Source organism: Triturus cristatus, chromosome 1_2, assembly GCF_964204655.1.
Source record: "Triturus cristatus chromosome 1_2, aTriCri1.1, whole genome shotgun sequence".
Taxonomy (NCBI): Eukaryota; Metazoa; Chordata; class Amphibia; order Caudata; family Salamandridae; genus Triturus; species Triturus cristatus.
In genome coordinates, this window is record NC_140580.1 from 69,097,327 (window position 1) to 69,114,829 (window position 17,503).

Sequence of the window (17,503 nt, forward strand, 5' to 3'; positions counted from 1 at the left end):
GATTGCCAAAGTGTTCTAAGTGTTATGGATTCCTCTCTGCCTCCCTTCTATTTTAGTCTTCTCTCCCCCTCCAGCGCCCCCTCCTCTTTCTGCCCCTTCCTGGCTCTTAACTTCTCGTTACTTTTATCTGAAGATTTAAAGTTTTGGAAGTTTCTTCCAAGCAGTGGCAGACCCCTCCTGCCTCCCGACCCTGGATGCCTGAGCCTTCCGGCCATACCTCCCACAGGCGCTCTCTCCCTGTAGACAGAGGATCAGTCAGTCTCAGCAGAACCTTTCAGTCCCGGGAGGGCAGTGTGTCTCGGTCCCAGCAGCATATTGTCTCTGCGCCCCTTGGGACAGATTGTGTTTATCCCAGAAGGACAGTCTGTCTCTATTTCTGTAGGGCAGTCTGTGCCTGAAGGAACAGATATGACTGTCTCTCTCCCAAGAAAGCAGCCTGTCTCTATTCCTGGGCACCTGCAGTGGTGAAGGCACAGCTGTCTAGAAGACCTGCGACAGTTCCACACCTGCGCACGGGAGCGCTCTCTCCTTCGGATACTTTCACCCTACGGATGCGGTCTCTTTCCGTTACGGGATTTCTGGCTGTGTGGTAAACAGCAGGATTGAGAGGAGGTCTCTTATTCCGTACAACCCACCTGCCGCGAGTACTCTGGAGCAGTCTCCTGACCTCCACGCCACTTGCGGATCCGCAAGGAAACAGCAGCAACTCCCAGCTGTCGAAGCATTCTGAGACAGCCCGAGTGCATGGGATACCTGGGGCAGTGTACTCACAACAGCGGCCTCTGACGACACTGCCCCTATGCTCAGCCTGTCTCCCACACTTGCAGGGCTGTATCCCTCTCCGCTTAGGGCAGCAACAGTCTCTTCCTACCTTTTTTTCCTCTCTCTCGGCAGTTTCCACATCACTGCCTCTAGAAGTTCTCTCTCTGCCCTCTCTCTGTTCTCCCGTCTCTAGTGACAACCTCCGTGCTGCGCTGTCTTTAGAAGGATTCTATCATCTCGTCTCCAGAAACAGTATCTATCTAGCACTGTGTTCAAAGAGCCTGTCTTTTCTTGTATGTCTAAAAGCTGCCCTTCTCTTTCCTCTCTCTTTCCCTCACACCCCTGTTTTTAGCAACGCCGTCTATCCTCTATGCATGGACGCAGCCTTTCTTAACCTCTCCCCATCGAAAACCAGCCGTTCTCTTTCTTATAATCTCTGCAGTCGCTCTTTACCCCAGGCCCTGTCTCTAGAGGTGCTCTGGTCTACACTATCTCTATCTAACGTATTAACCTTGCCTACAGAGAAGGATCTATTTGCCTCTCTCTAGAGACGGCCCCACTGTTTCAAGAAAATTATACATTTACCACACTCCCCATAAGCACCCCCTCTCCAGAACTGTCTCTGACCCCCTGTGTCCATACGTGGTATCTTTCGTCTCTAGGAAAGAGTATCCGTTCCTTGCTCTCGAGCTGTCTATATTAACCCCTGTCTCCGAGAAACGTCTCATTTTGCAGAGAACTCTTCTTCTACCTCTCTCTGTTTAGCTGTCTCTACACGGAGTCTTTATCCCAGCCTGTTTCTACAAGCTGTCTCTACGCAGCCCTGCCTGTTGCAGTAATCTGCTACTGTATTTCACCGGAATAGGAAGCAGATTGGCTCGAGACCGGATGTCTTCTGGCACCTGGATGAAAACACGTCCTTTCTGTGAGCTGTCCCAGCTGTCTGTAGCTCCAGGCAGGGTGGAAGTCTCTGGCTGCAGTTTGCGAAAGAGCCCGGGTTTGCCGACTGCCGGAACCGCTCATTTACAACAGTCTCCACCACTAAGATCCAGAACCGTCTCGCGACCTTAGATCTACCAAGACTATACTCCTGCCCCTGGACTGCACAGCACACTCTGCACCTGGAATACATACCATTCTCTACTCCTAGAACAAACTGCAGTGTGTGCACCTGGAATCCGAACGGTCTCTTTCCTGGAGCCCACACGTCTCCATCATTTGATTGTCAGTAGTCTATCTCTTGCCAAACAAGCGGTGTCTGTTGTTGGATTTGACCTGGCAGTCTCTTTTCTTGGAATTGACCATCGTCTCTACAATTGGATTTCTCCAGTAGGATATGTTATTGGCTTCCTCCAGCAGTCTCTGGTTTCGGATTACCCAGCAGTATACGGTATTGGCTTTTGTCAGCAGCCTCTAGGCTTGGATTGCCCATCAGTGTCTGGTCTTCCATATCCATAGCAGTCTTTTTCAAAGATCACGTTTAGTCCTCTTTTTCCTTGGATTTTCCAGCAGTCTCTGATCTTGGATTTGCTCTCAGCAGTCTCTGCTCCTGGATTTCCCTTGTAGTCTGTTTTCTTGGATTGCACAACATTATCTGTCCGCAGAGTTTCACAGTGGTCTCTGCCCTGGCTATATTTTTCCTGGAGAGCCATAGACGCTTCTACCCCGGGCTTGCCCACCTGTCTTGGATGTCACCAGCGGCTGCCAGTGCTAGTTTTCTAAGGCCATCTTCTCACCCTGTGCAGTCTTAAGCCCCCTGTCCCAAAGTCACCATCAGTCAAGGGTCCTTCCTCAAATTAAAGTCAGATCTCTGCTTAGGTCACATACTCAGGGGTCTCTGGTGCGATTAACCAGTCACGGGACCCTCTGGGATCCTTTCCCAGTAGTTAGAAGGTCTCCGCTGTGATCTCCTAGGAGGTCTCTGCTTGCATCACACTGACAGGGAAATCTGTGGGAATAAGGTTGCAAAATAAGAGGTCTCTGCTGTGATCTCTCAAGAGGTCTCTTCTGAGATTATACAGGCAGTATCTGTTGTAATCACACAGTCAGGAAGTCTCTTTTGTGACCACAGCCAGGTGATCTGTGCTGGAATCAGTCTGGTGTTTTCTGGTAGGATACCTCTCTCAGGGCTTCTTTTAGGGACAGACTTGCAGCAGCCCAAGAGGCACTTTGAGATCAAACAGGTGTTTCCCTTGTAAGTGACCCCTAGGTCCAGAAGATGGGGAGCTGGGGGCTGGAAGGGTTTCTATTGCTTCTTGGGGTTCTGACTGTACCTTTGTTATCACAGAGGGCCCGGCCAGTACCATCAGGCCACACAGATTACTACCTGCAGGAGATCCCATCTCAAGATCACAACTACGCATACCCAGAGCCAGAAGGGCCAAGCACAGAGACAGGCCAGTGGGAGGAGGGGGGGCCTATTGAAGGAGAAATGGAGGAAAGGGAGAGAAGGCCAAAGGTGGAAGATGCTGAACCAATGAAGGGCGAGCAAGATCTCGAGGAGAGGGGTGAGGAGGAGGAGAACTGGACGACCCAGTCCCCCAGCAAAGAGAAACCAAAGAAAGGAGGCAAGAGCGACAAGAAATCACCAAAACCACACCAGGAGAAGCCAGGTGAGTACCCAATGCACAGAAAAGTTGTAAAGCATGAGTAAAGTGGGTTATTGTCCAGGGACCGCATCTTCCAACGGCTACTAAAATGATCAGGACAGACAGGAGTCGTAAAATACTAGTAGTGGGAATAAAAAACGGATTCTTTTTAGGTCTTGCCTGAGACAGCTGGTGCTTGCGAGACATTTTGCTAAAAGAACAACAACAACAAAAAACGCTTGGAGCTCACCCATTGTTTACCATTCTTTGGCTTCATTGGTACTCTTTTTTTGCTGGCTCCTGATTGGTCAATGCATGCCAGCTTAATTTCTCCTCCATGGTGTGGAACACGGACCAAGAACTGAATGCTTCTTTTTGGTCAGTGTCTTTCCGCTGCTCGCACTGAGATTTATATACTTTTTTTTTCTTTCTTCTTCCCCCATTGTCTTTTTAATGCTTGCTCCACTTTACTCCCACTCACGTCAGTATGCATACCACCACACTACCACCACCTGTAGCACCACCACCCTGTCACCACCAAACTACCATCACCCTACCACATCCATCCTCCCACCATCACCTTTTCACCATCCTACTACCACCATCACCTTACCACCACCCTATCACCACCACAACCCTACCACCAACACAACCACCCACACCACTCTACCACCACCACCCCACCATCACCCAAACACCATTCCACCACCCTACAATCACCACTGCCACCATCCTACACACCACCCAAACAGCCACCACCCTACTCTAATCACCCCCTAACATAGCCAACACCACCCTAACCACCTCCACCATCCCACCACCTTAACCATCACCCTCACCATCACCATCACCACCACCACCTTAACCATCACCACCCTATCTACCATCAACCTAGCCACCACCACCCTAACCAACCTACCACCACCATACTACCACCACCCTGCCACCACAACCCCCTTAACCTCCTCCTAGTACCACCACAAACACCACCACTTAGCACTACAGTGCCCACCTCTCTAACTACAGGCACCACTTTAACCACGACCACCAACCTAACCACCACCCTACCTTAACCACCATCATGCTTACCACCACCATCTTAACCACTACCACAACCTTACCTTAACCACCACCCTAGTCTAATCACCTCACCACCCTACGTACCACCTTAAATCACCACCATCAACCTAACTACCACCACCTTCACCACCACATCCTCCCACCACACCACCTCATTCACCACTCTAATCATCACCATTTTAACTACCACCACCACCACCCGACCATCATCATCCTTACCACCATCACCACCACCCCCTCCTCAACACCATGCTCATAACCTCTACCCTCATCACCACCCTCCTCACTACCCTCACCACCACCTTTACCACCCTTACCACCCTCACCACCACTGCCCTCACCAGCCACCCCACAGTCATCTCCCTAACACCAGCTTCACTACCACCACCTTCCGCACCCTCAGCATCCCCACACTCAGTACCCTCACCATCACCCTCAATACCACCACCACCCTCACCACTGTAACGTACCTATCACTACACTTACCTCCACCACCCTAACCTCCCTACCCTAATCACCACAACCCTTTCACTCAATATGACTCTCAATTCCTGTAGAAGCTCTTTACGTTTTTAATAACCTTTTTCAACTCATTACGGGGTTGTTGTTTTCATGGAAAGTTATGACCTACGTCTGCAGGTGTTTACTCTTGAGTAACTTGTTCCTGCCTGAAACTATGCATCTAGGTATGAAGTAAAATGAAGTCATAAAAGGTTAAGAAACATGTACATGTTGCCTATAGCCATTTATCGACCTGCTAGCCTTACCTATGGAAATGGATATGTGAACTTTGAGCATCTCTATGGTAGAATGTTGCTTTTATCCCTAGGGTGATTACTTGCTAGACAGATTCACATTTGCATAAACGTCATTGTTGATTGCCTTGTACATTTTAATTGTTATGCAGTGGGAAAAGGAAAGGTAGTGTTCATTGCATTATGTGGCATGCTTTTAATCAGGCAAACTACAAACTCAGTCAGTCGTGCTTCAAAGACTGGCTGTGTGGGCATGTGTTGTTAGCACAGGTACAGAGTCTTTAGTATCTTAGTTGTAATGAACATCACAGAATAGCTGTGCAAAGAAAAGATAATATAGCCTTGAAATCACTGTAGTCTGAAGACATAAACACAAAAGGATGACTAAAAAATAAGAAGGGCTAAAGAATGGAAATAAAAAATAATGTCAAAGTAAAGTATTGTTCCACCAATGCTGGGAGGGAAGTGAACTTCTGTTTTTTTGAAGGTGCGCATGCCCGTGTGATCAGTAAAAAATTCTGGCCCATTGACCCATACTGTATGGTGAAGGGGATGAAGTCACATTTAAATGGCCTGAGGTTCCCTCGATCCATCCAGCCTAGAAGCACATTATACATAGGTCTAGCTAAGAATAACGAGAGAGCCATTTAAAATGAATATATGGACCTCTGCCTATACTGATGGCCATATTGCAATGGCAGACGAGCCCGCACAACACCATCAAATAAAACAATAGTACGAATAACAACAGCCAAACACATTTTAAACAAACTCTCAAATACGAGAACAATGCATTCCCCTTGGGCATGGACAAATGATGCTCCAGATGCTGTCTGCCATTTGCAGCTGGAACTGATGGCGGCTGTAAGCTCTCCTCAGCAAAGCAGCACCCACTCGTCCCAGGGAGCACGGGCCATTTTCATTTGAAATGTATGAAACCCTCTTACACCAGTGCCGCAAGACCCCCGACACACCAGGTGGTACCAGGTTACAATTTCAGCACTAGAAGGTGTAACTGTGGGTGTATGAAGTTCACACAATTTACTTTCATGTAGTTATGCAACATTTTAGAATTCTATATGAAATTGCACATAATTGTACCAAATGCAGAAATTGGCACAAATCGCAATAAGCATTTTAGAAGCGGCTATGCATTTTGTGCTTTAAAAAGTGCAAAAATACTATTGCCACAAACAGCAGCCACTCGAGTTCTGTTCTTTTTAATTGTTCCCTTACACTTGTACTATTTTGTTGTTGCAAACGGCGCATGATTGTGCAACGCCATAATAGCAGTATTTCAGGAATTTCACTTAACAAGCGCAATGCAAAATGACAAAAAAGTATACCTGTGTAATGGAAGTTTTATCGGGCTTATGTGTACCAAACATGGTGCCCAAATGCCACCAACTTTATACCAACTAATACCAGCTCATTGTGTTTAAACAGAGGCCTTATTGATCATTGTCTAAAGTGACTGAAAGGAGACACGGACATGCTAAATATGATAGATGAATGCCAATATAAGATAGCGTCTGTTAGAAATGGGATTTCTGGTTGGCTAGGGCTTGCGCCCAAGCCAGGCAGAAACCACCACTCTAGTCAGGGCAAGGGAGTTACACGCTGAAGATAACCCCTGCTCACCCCCTTGGTAGCTTGACACAAGCAGTCAGGCTTATCCCAGAGGAAATGTGCAAAGCGTTTAGGCACACCACAAAAGGAATTCCACACAAGGTTATACAAAAATCAGCCTTTGTATTATCCAAAACACATAAGAATCATAATCACACATATACACTGTGCCCACTGGCACCAGGTAGTAATTTACAGGGGATTATATACATGACAGGGCCAACTGAGCCACTGTCAGAACCATCACAAAGCACAAGTAGCAAATGTAAAACACAACCAGTAACAACTGGCCAAATGCTGCACTCAGCACCAGGTCAAGCAACATAAACGCATTATGTTTGCATCACATTAGCCATAAACACATTATACATCACTGTAGGCATAAACACATTATGCATCACTAAAAGCATGAAAATATTATGTATCAATCATATTAGGCATCAAAGAATATCAGCAGTAGAGCAGAGCATCGTTGTTACACCTCAGGCCCCTCTCAGGCAGAAATATACCTCATATCAGGCCTACATGTCCCCGGGAGCCCACTGGCCCCCAAATGGCAGTCCTAGCGTCTTTGTGCTCTCTCCCTGGACTGCGGGGTCATTTGGTGAAGGTTCAATCCTCCACCTTGGCTCGGGGGCCTCCGTCGAGGTTCACCCTGAGCTTCCTAATTCACAATGAGGCCTCTGCCCCCAAATTGTCAAAAAAGAAATGCTCCCACGTGGCAGATGCCCGCACTCGCGGTGCAGCTGTGAAAGCAGCACTGGCACTAACTGTGCCTCCTATGCCCCACTCACCAGGACTCCTTGTAGGCAAAAAATGGGTGCAACCGCAGGCACCAACAATACTCCACATTCAACCCCACTTACTGGGGCTGTTCTGGCCCAGACAGGAATGCCTCAGTCGGTGCGGGGATCCGGCACTCCACACTCAGGCTCAAACAGTGCCTTCTCATTCCCAGCCAGTTGACGAGCGGTTCTTCCTCGGTAACGGGCACCTGGAGAGACTCCAGTCGAGCTCCGCTCCTCACCACTACTCTCTGGCGGCACACGGCGGCTGCGAGCCGTCCCAAGGCTCTGCCCTTGATCAGGCAGACTTGCCTGACTTCTGGCCCGTGCCTGGGCCTGTTGGCATCGGGGGCAAAGTCTCCTTTTCCCTTAACCGGCTTTGGCAGACAAGTGGGGCTCTCCTCGCAGATCGCGGGAGCCCCCGTCTAAAAGCAGGCAATACTTGTGCCAGAGTTCCGCGTCCTCTCCTCGCGGTTCTCCTCCCAGAAGTAGGCCCCGCTCACAACCAGGCGTGGACCTCGCCTGACCTCCGTGGCCTCCGCCAAGACAGCGGTACCCGTCTCACGGATGGCAGGAATTACTGGGCAAATAAAGCTTGCGGGGCTCTCCTCTTCCTCATGGGAACCCCGCAAGGGGTCTTCTGCCTGACTTCCAGGTTTTGCAGCAGCATTCATTGCGATCCCCCGTCTTGGGTTGGTAATTAAGAGGCCAAAAGAGAGTGCCAGTCACACGTTCCTGGTTGGTGGTACAGTGCTGCGGGGCGCAGCAGTGGCCAGGCGCTCCTCACGCTGAGGTCGGTGCCTTCATCCCAGCCCTTACCACATGTCTGAATGTGTAATCTGTACAGGGCAGCGCTGGCACAAAAGGGGGCAGAACACAGGGTCAGTCCTCTCTTTCAGTCCCTAAAGTCACACAGGGCAAAGGCTGGGCCCAGGCAGGCCAGCTCACAGGGCCCTCCAGCAGGGAGGCAGTCCCTCGTGGCGGTTCCTCCTGGGGCCTAGCAGCAGCCAGTTCCCAAGTAGCACAAGGTAGCACAATTCATGGGTCACAGCCCCAGTATATATACACATTTCTTCTTTGTTCTGCCCTGGCACAGGGCTTGGGGGAACGGGTCTCAACTGGTTCTGGGGGGTGTTGGAGCACTCTGTGTACAGTGCTCACACCCTCCTTTGTCAGATGGGGGCTCGGTCCTTAGACACACCACAGGGGGGGCGGAGCCAGCATTCACCTAGGCAGGCACAGACCTATTCAGGATCAGAGGACTACTAGTCCCACTACTCCAAATGCAGATCCCCTATTCAGCCTCGTGCTGACTCACCCTGCCCTCCCTGGAGCCACACACACCTCACCAGCCCCTGTCACTCCAAAGCCAGACATGCAATCCACATCAGGCAGACAGACACATAGCACACAGAAATGCCAACTTCTAAAAGCGGCATTTCTAAAATAGTGATAATAAATCTGCGCACACTATTGCGCATCATTTTTTATTACTATTCCAACCATAACAAACTTGACCACGCTGCTCCTCTCACATCAGGAATTACCACTGAAAGACTTATCAGGGAATCCCCAATGCATTCCTATGAGAGGGCAGCCTCACAGCAGTGAGAAACCAAAATGGCTGTTTGTCACTACCAGGACATGTCACACACTTAAGGTACATGTCCTACCTTGTGCCTACAATGCACCCTGCCCATAGGGCTAGCTAGGGCCTACCTTAGGGGTGACTGGCATGCAGTAAAAGGGGGGGTCACAGACATGGCACACACTTTAGGTGCCACGCCACAGCGGCAGTAAGACTGCGCGCACAGGCCCTGCAATGGCAGAGGCCTGAGACAGGTTTGAAAGGCTACGTTGGTGGGTGGCACAATCAGCACTGCAAGCCCACCAGTAGCATTTAATTTACAGGCCCTTGGTATATGAGATACCGCTTTACAAGGGACTGGCAGGTAAATTAAACATGCCAAACAAACGTAGACCAATCTTACCATGTTTACCACAGAGAGCACACACACTTTACACTGGAAAGCAGTGCTAAAGTGCCCAGAGTCCTAGAACCACCAACACCATGTCAGAAAAAAAATCTAGGAGGAGGCAAAAAGTTCAGGGATGACCCTGCAAAAAGGGCCAAGTCCAACAGCGTCAAAGTTTGAGACAGACATAAAAGGCCAGATTTATCAAGGGAAAGGGTTGCGCTTGTGTCACGCAGGCTGTTGCAGGAGCAACACAATCCTTAAGGCAGATTTACCAAGCCATGCAAGGCCACTGTTGTAGTATGAGTATCCTTGTGCATCTCCTTAGCGCGAGGATACCCATGTTGTTGTTTAAGTTGGGTTCCACAACCATGAGTGACCGACGTCTGTGAGGCCATCCAGCCACTGACAGAGGTTGCAGAGAGTCACGCAGGCACCGTTCCACTCACAGAGGCAATAGCATGTACTTTAATATTTGTTTGCAGGTTTCAATACATCCACAACAAGGAGCGACCAGCCTCTGCGAGGCCATCCAGTAACTGACAATGGTTGCGGCATTGCTTAATTTGTAAAATATTACATGCCAGGGCTCTGACCAGGAGGCCACCGTAGCTTGCACCACCACCGCCCTTGTCATCATTGCCAAAACAGCTACTAACCATTTCTCTTGCATGTTAATGCGACAGTTCAGATGATTCCAGGTCCCCATATCTAAAGGAATGGCTGCAGAGGCAGGTATTAGCAATTTTAATGTATATTGTATCTCTAAACTACCATTGTTCTGCTAATCTCTAAATTAGATAAGCTGCGCCACCATGTGGTGGACTGTTCTAAGTATGGTGTTGATAATTAGGTGCCTGTGCCGAGCATCAGAAATGAATTAAGTGCCGGTGCTTAGCACCGGAAAGCTCCTGCTCAAATAAAGCACTGGGTTGCAGTGAACCACACAGGCACCGTTCCACTCCTGAGTGTAGAACCCAACTTGAACAACAACATGGGTATCCTCAAGGTAAGGAGATGCACGAGGATACTCATACTACAACATTTCCCTCTTTTTTAAAAAAAAAACACAGAAACAAGTTTTGCCAATAAAAATAAAACATATCCAAGTTTAGAAAATAACTCAGTCATAAAATTTAACACAATACATAGTCATCAAATCTGCAAGGTGTCTTTCTTTGACGGAATCCCAATTCCCATGTAACTGTGGTGCTAATATTTTTCTGATCAACTACATCCACAGGGCTTGTTTTGTCAGTCTCTGAAGAAAGCTCACTTAGAGAGGAGAAAGACCCTTCCTGTGAGTCCTGGAACATTGATCCACATTCTCCTCAGAAAGTCTTTTCAATGAGGCTGCTTGCACATCAGAAAAAAGTACACAACTCCTCTTTTTTCACCATCCCCTATCACTAAAAAGGACTGATCCTTTGCTCACCCTTGTGACCTGCACAGGAGAGGAGAATTTCAACTGTCCCTTCAGCACTCTCCTGGATTTTATGGATTTTTTTTTATAAACACCCAGTCACCAACTTGAAAGTCCATTTTCATGAACTTTTTGCCAGAATCCAACATTTTATTCATGGCCTTCAGCAGGACCTGGGAAACCACAGAGGCATCCTTCAATTGAACATCTTTCCCCATTCTCTTGCACTGCAACCAATTAGGGAACAGAGTTGTGTGCACCTTTCTCCCTATCAACAATTAAAAGGAGGAACACAAGTGGGGTTGTAGGGTGCAATGTTGTAATTCCAGATCTTGGTATCAACAAGGTTCTGCACATTCTGCCCTGAAGAAAGTGCTGTTTGAACCACTTCTTTCACCACTCTTATCACCCTCTCGACTAAACCATTAGATGCTGGGGAGTATAAAGCAACCTTAACATGCTTTACACTGTTAAGGCTCAGAAACATGCACATTTGATGTGACAAGAAGGTGTGAACCATTGTCTGTAACAGTCGTTCTGGATGAATCTTCAACTGCAAACACACGTTCTAAATTTCAATGGCATTCCCAGTCCTAGGGCCATCACAGAACATACAATACAACCACATGGAGTGACAATCAATGAGTAAAATCAAATACCTGATTTTGCTACGTGGAATTTCCTACGGCCCAGAGAGGTCCCTCCAAACCTTAACCCACAGTCTTTCTGGTAACTGAACGGGATGGAAGGGAGTAGCCATCGTTTTCCATTTTTTTCAGATACCAGACATTCAGCACATATATTAACCAAGGATTTAACTTGCGACTAAGGAAAGTCACCAATAGTACAGTTTAAGAAGCATACATGTCTTGGTGACCCCTAAGTATCCACGGTGTGCAGCCATTGTTATGTTCTTCCTTAAACCTTCCGGCAAATCATGACGCATAATCATGTCACTAACCATAGATAACTCAGTGACTACTTGAAAAAAAACATTTCAGGTCGCAATAAAACTTCCTGCCCTCTGGCCAACCACCTGAGATAAACTCCTTGACCTGACTAAATTTATAATCCTTTGCATTAGCATTCCGCCAAGCTTGTTCAGTGACAGGAGCACACTCCTCCACAGAATGTAATGCAGCCACCACGCATCCAGTGACTTCTAACTCATCGAGACCATGCTCATCACTTTTGGGCATTTGTGACAGGCAATCAGCCCTGAAGTTGTTCTCTCCAGGTAAATGTTTGATGCTGTAATGGTACTCTTGAACGTTAGATAGCAAATGGATCAACCTGGCTGAAGCTTTACCTAGACCACTGCCGCCTAAAGTGTGCCCTAGGGGTTTGTGTTCAGTGAAAACCTCAAACTCTCGTGCCCAAATGTAGGTTCTAAATTTGTTATTGTCCACATACATGCAAGAGCCTCGCATTCTATCTTGCTGAAATGTGTTTCTGCTGGTCTCAGCATTCCGGATACAAACGCTATAGTGTGTTCTCTACCTGATACCCACTGCCCTAGGACCACTCACAACACAGTTAGGCGTGCATCAACCGTGATGAAACATTTGCAATTGTACTGAAATGGATGTAAAGCAGGGACCCCCACAATCAAGTCCAAGACATTATCAAACGTCTGTGAAAGTTCACTCGTCCAAGCAAACTTTGCCCCCTTCCTCAATAGGGCTCATAAGGGCTCCACAGTTAGTGCATACCCATGCCCAAAAACTACCACAGAGCATCGCTGTCTTTGGAAGGGACTGCCTTACGAATGGCCCCTGATCAAGCAAAACTTGGGTTTGAAGCCCCGCTGTGAGATCATGTGACCCAAATACTTGAGTTGTTGAATGCCAAAACTGCATTTGTCTTTTCATTTCGTCACACCTGCCTTGGCTAGAACAAACACATTGTGAAGGGTCACATTGTGTGTTTCCTAATCACTAACAAAAACCAAAATGTCATCTTGGTATGTTTGGACCCCCGGGATGTGTTCCAAGAGATTGTCCATGAGTTTTTGGAAGATGCTAGATGCAAAAGCTAGGCCAAAAGGCAACTTGAGAGACTTAAACACTCCAAATGGGGTGACAAAGGTGGTCAGTTCTTGCAACTAGGCAGTAAGTGGTATCTGGTCATACGCCAAGCTCAAATCTATGATGAAAAAATCCCCCCACCCCAATTTGGCAAGCACCTCTTGTATCTTATGAAGTAGGTGGTAATCAACCAGGAGATCGTTTCAAAACATTCTCAATATCCAAAATGTTCTTTACATCTAAAACATGTGAACCACCATCCACAAATACCACATTTAGACTTTCTTCTGGGTACCCTGATGGAACATCACCTAACGCTATAGGGTTTGCCAAACCCGGAACCAGGTATAGGCCCATACTAGCTAAGTGTTGCCATGCAATGATATTCCATCCTTTGAAGGCTACATACACGTTAGTAACAATTCTTACCGAAACATTCCAGATTGGACAAGAAATACCCCAGCATGTCTATGTTAGACTCATTAAATGCCTTGGGGTTCACATCCTTCTCCTCTAGTTTGACTTTGTCACTCCATTTCTCAAGAAACATGACTTCAAACAGAATTGTAATTGGTGATGCCGAATCAGCCATAATTGGAATTTCAACCTCACCAATTAACGCAGTGCCCCATTGCCCCTTAACTTTGTTGGAATCAAAAACAGAATTGCATTCAGTAGTCAGTAGGACATTATCAAGTTTCTTTGTACACATGAGTACTGACCCTTACACCTTTATACTATTAACCCGGGTAGATCTTTTGCCCGTTCTGCCCACAACCCGGAAGAAGCAATTTTTTCACACAGCAAACATCTATTGCCGGTTGCAGGGCAGTTGGGATTGTTACTAAGGTGGGTTTTTGAGCCACACCTAAAGCAACTAGTGGTACCCTTTTTGAAAGATTATCTCACTGCCTTGCCCAAATTTACTGCACTAACAGTATCTGCTAACTCATCCCCAATAAAATTCTAAGCAGTGACCGAGTGTTCTCTATGAATAGCTTTCATTGAAATCCTTGAGCACTCAATGCCCTTTGCTATGTCAATAGTCTCCAATAGCGTAGGTTTCCTGGAGCTAAGCAGACGTTCCTGAATTTTCTTGGAGAAACAGGCAAACACAAACTGGCCTCTGATATATATATATGTCAGTGTGTGCTACAAATTTGCACGTAGCCGCTAGCACCCTTAAGGGTGAAATGTATTCCTCTATGCTTTCCTCTACACACTCCTCCCTCATAAAGAAATGATGTCTCTCAAGCTCAGTTCTCAACATATTGCTTGCTCATGCGAGCCATTGCCTCTTTGGAACAATCCCAATTCTCACCGTCACCAAAACTTCCCTGAGGTGGAGGAACGGATGGAAGATTTTCAAAAACCTGCTGTGTGCGAAGCCAATGGAACTATACAAAATTGGAACTTTCCGTTCAGGTGGATACTTAACTGTGTCAATGGCTATTAAATAGTTTTCAAATATATTTACACCCATTGATGCCATTTAATACTAGGTTTGCCTGGTTGCTGTAGAAATGGGGTGGTTGCACAAAATGCTGTTCTCTGGCCATTTGCATGCAAAAATATGAAAATGCTTCTAGAAGTGCACAAGAGAAGGTGATTTTAAAGATTAATCACAGGTATGCCTACCACCACGTGCCCAAAAAGAGTCTTACTTGTAATTTGTTAACAAATAGGTCTGCCTGTCACTTTGAGCACAGGCAAACAAACCATTTTACTGCTGGTCTTGCTTGTTGTTACAAGGACAAGGTGTGTCTGTCACCGTAATTGCAGATGAGCAAACTGCTATTATACTGCTTCTTTATTCTCCCTAGAAGAACTGCACCAGGCTGGCTCCACAGTGATGCGACACGCCTCAGATTTCAATTTTAGCCTAAAAAATCTGCCCAACCAAAAGTGACCGCTTGCATGATGACATGTGCTGCTTCAACTTTAAAGTGGGCCTAAAAAACACCCAAAGATGGCCGCCAGCCTGATGACATACGTGCGCCAGTCCACACTTGCACCACTTCGGCAATGCCCCCAAACCTGAAGCACCCGCTTGGGTAGCGCAGCCACACAAATAGTTACTCATAGTCCGGCCCAACCCACGCTAGCTCCAAAGAAGCGTTGTCAAATTTCAGGGATCGGAGGGACCACAATATCCAAGGTTGGTGGGTGTATGAAGAATAGTGAATTGATAACTTCCGCTCATCCTCAAGATGCAGTAGAAACTTCATAGAGGCAATAGTATGTATTTTAAGGTTTATTTGAAGGTATCAATATCAATGCACCCACAGCCAGGAGGGACTGATATCTACGAGGCCATCCAGCAACTGACAATGGTTGTGGTGAATCACCCAGGCACCACTCCCATGTGTGGAACTCAACTTGAACAACAACATGAGTATCCTTGTGCTAAAGAGATGCACAAGGATGCTCATGCTCTTCAGGAAACGGCTGAAAACTCTGCTTTTTAGCTAGTGATCCGCTCATCTCCGCCCCTGTTTGGCTTCACTCTGGGACACTCTTTGAGTAGCTGTGTGCGTTATAAGTGTTAATAACATAACATAATACAGCCATCTTGTATGGCCCTGCTGTGCTTGGTAAATCTGGAGTAACGCAAGGCAGAGCATATCACTGCCTTGCGTGACTCTGCCCCGAGGAGGCGTTCCATGTGTGGAGCCTGGGTGTTTCCATGCATTCACCCATGGATTTTAGCACGCTCCCGGATTTACCATGACTGGTAAACCTGGAAATCCCAAGAAAAAGGTGACAGAGTGCACACCGGTTGTCTCCGTTCTTTCGTCAATAGCTTATTTGTTTGTATTTTGTTGGCGTGCAAAGCTGGAATCGTGGACTGCCAATTACACGTGTAAGTAGTAATCACTGGAAAAAGTGGGGCGACATTCCTGGAAATCCATCAAAATGCTACATCTTCCCTGGGGAGACACAACAAGGAGAATATCTTTATTTCTCCTTGTTGTTTCCTCTTTCTAGGTGTGCTGCATTGTGCAGCACACCTAGAAAGAGGAAAATGTCTCTGAGGATTGTTTTTGTACAGTACGGTATCACTTTCTGCACAGAAACAATCCTGAGAACAACGCAGGCCTTCTTGCACCTTGACATAAGAGTGCCTGCATTGGCGCAAGGCAGCACATTGTGCTCCAGCGCAAGAAGAGGACAGGAATGGTCCACACAATGTTAATTATGGTGCATCCCTGGTATCTTCCTTTCATGCAGCCCAGCAAGGCGCCTTGCGGGGTTGCATGAAAGTTTGATACCTCTGCACCCAAGTGTGAGACAGAGATAAGTGTATGAGGGAATGAGTATGTATGTGTCTGTATATGATCTCTGTGCCATAAGGCACCCCATGCATGAAACCGAAAGAGAGAGCTGTTGCAATAGATGAAAGCATGAAATATTTAGGCGCCATAGAAAGAGAAATGTTAAACAGGCTGAGACAGTCAAAGATGCACTGCCAGGTCACCAAAGCAGTTTTGTGTGTCTGGTATTTGAAGAAAGTGGTGATATTGGCCAGCCAAAACGACAAAACATGTTTGTGCCAGGAGTGGTACTTGACTTTGCCAGTGGTATTAACCGCACTATGTAAACACTTTTCCATCTGTAGAATTTTCATTTCTTAGTGGTATTACTGTCAGCAGTATTTAAATTTGTTATGAAAAATGTCAGCTGTCACTGGCAACGATGAAAAATACATTACATGGTGCAATATTTTGCAAAGAAAAACTACCACCAAATAATGCAAACCTTATCTTTTGCTTTGTTGGTTGAAAATTAAGATACCAAAGTTACAATATCTGTTTACCTCTTACAGCTAAAACCAGAGATAAAATAAAATGTCACCGACCCAAAAACCTATTGTGTGGCCACACTACAACCAATCCAGAATGAATCTCTTGCAGGATTGCACCTTGACCTAATTAGCACTTTCTCTCTTTGTAGTTTCCTATCGCATTCCAGTCCATCGTTTTCACCCTCTAGGACATTCTAGAAAGAGTAAATAAGTAAATATCGTATTGATTGATTAATTAAAATCATTTCAATTTTAAAAGGTCGTCAAAAATTATGATTTAAAAATAAAAATAAAACAGTTGCGCAATTTGATTTAAGGTTTCTAAGATTAAAAGCCAACAGCTATTAACTTATGTGAAAGCCAAAGTGCGGGTGCATTGTAAATATCAATTTATGAGTCCTATATTAAATTTAAAATTGCCCCCAAATTTGACTCATATCTATTGAGCGAGCGTTAGATCCTGCATGACTGAGTTCCTGATAGTGTTAAAGTGCAGGAGAACTCAGACTCTCTCTAGCAACCTTTAGCATTTAGAGTTTGAGGAAGCATTTTCCTGTGGCCCTAATTGCAGGGGACTGTCGAGCAATTTCTGCACCTGGCACAGATATGCCAGCCAGGGCGATAGAGTCTCCACTGAGCCAACACATTACAGCTTGCCTGCAGTGCACACTTG

At 46.6% G+C, this 17,503-nt stretch overlaps 1 protein-coding gene across 1 annotated transcript in view; it reads left to right on the top strand.

Moving 5' to 3' along the window:
• The first annotated feature begins 266 nt into the window (after positions 1-266).
• Positions 267-17,503, top strand: part of CPXM2 (carboxypeptidase X, M14 family member 2) — a 381,585-nt gene continuing 364,348 nt past the window's right edge. The window contains exon 1 of the mRNA XM_085601678.1: positions 267-3,374. Within this exon, the coding sequence (XP_085457804.1) occupies positions 2,981-3,374 (394 nt within the window). The 5' untranslated portion in view covers positions 267-2,980. The remainder of the gene's footprint in view (positions 3,375-17,503) is intronic.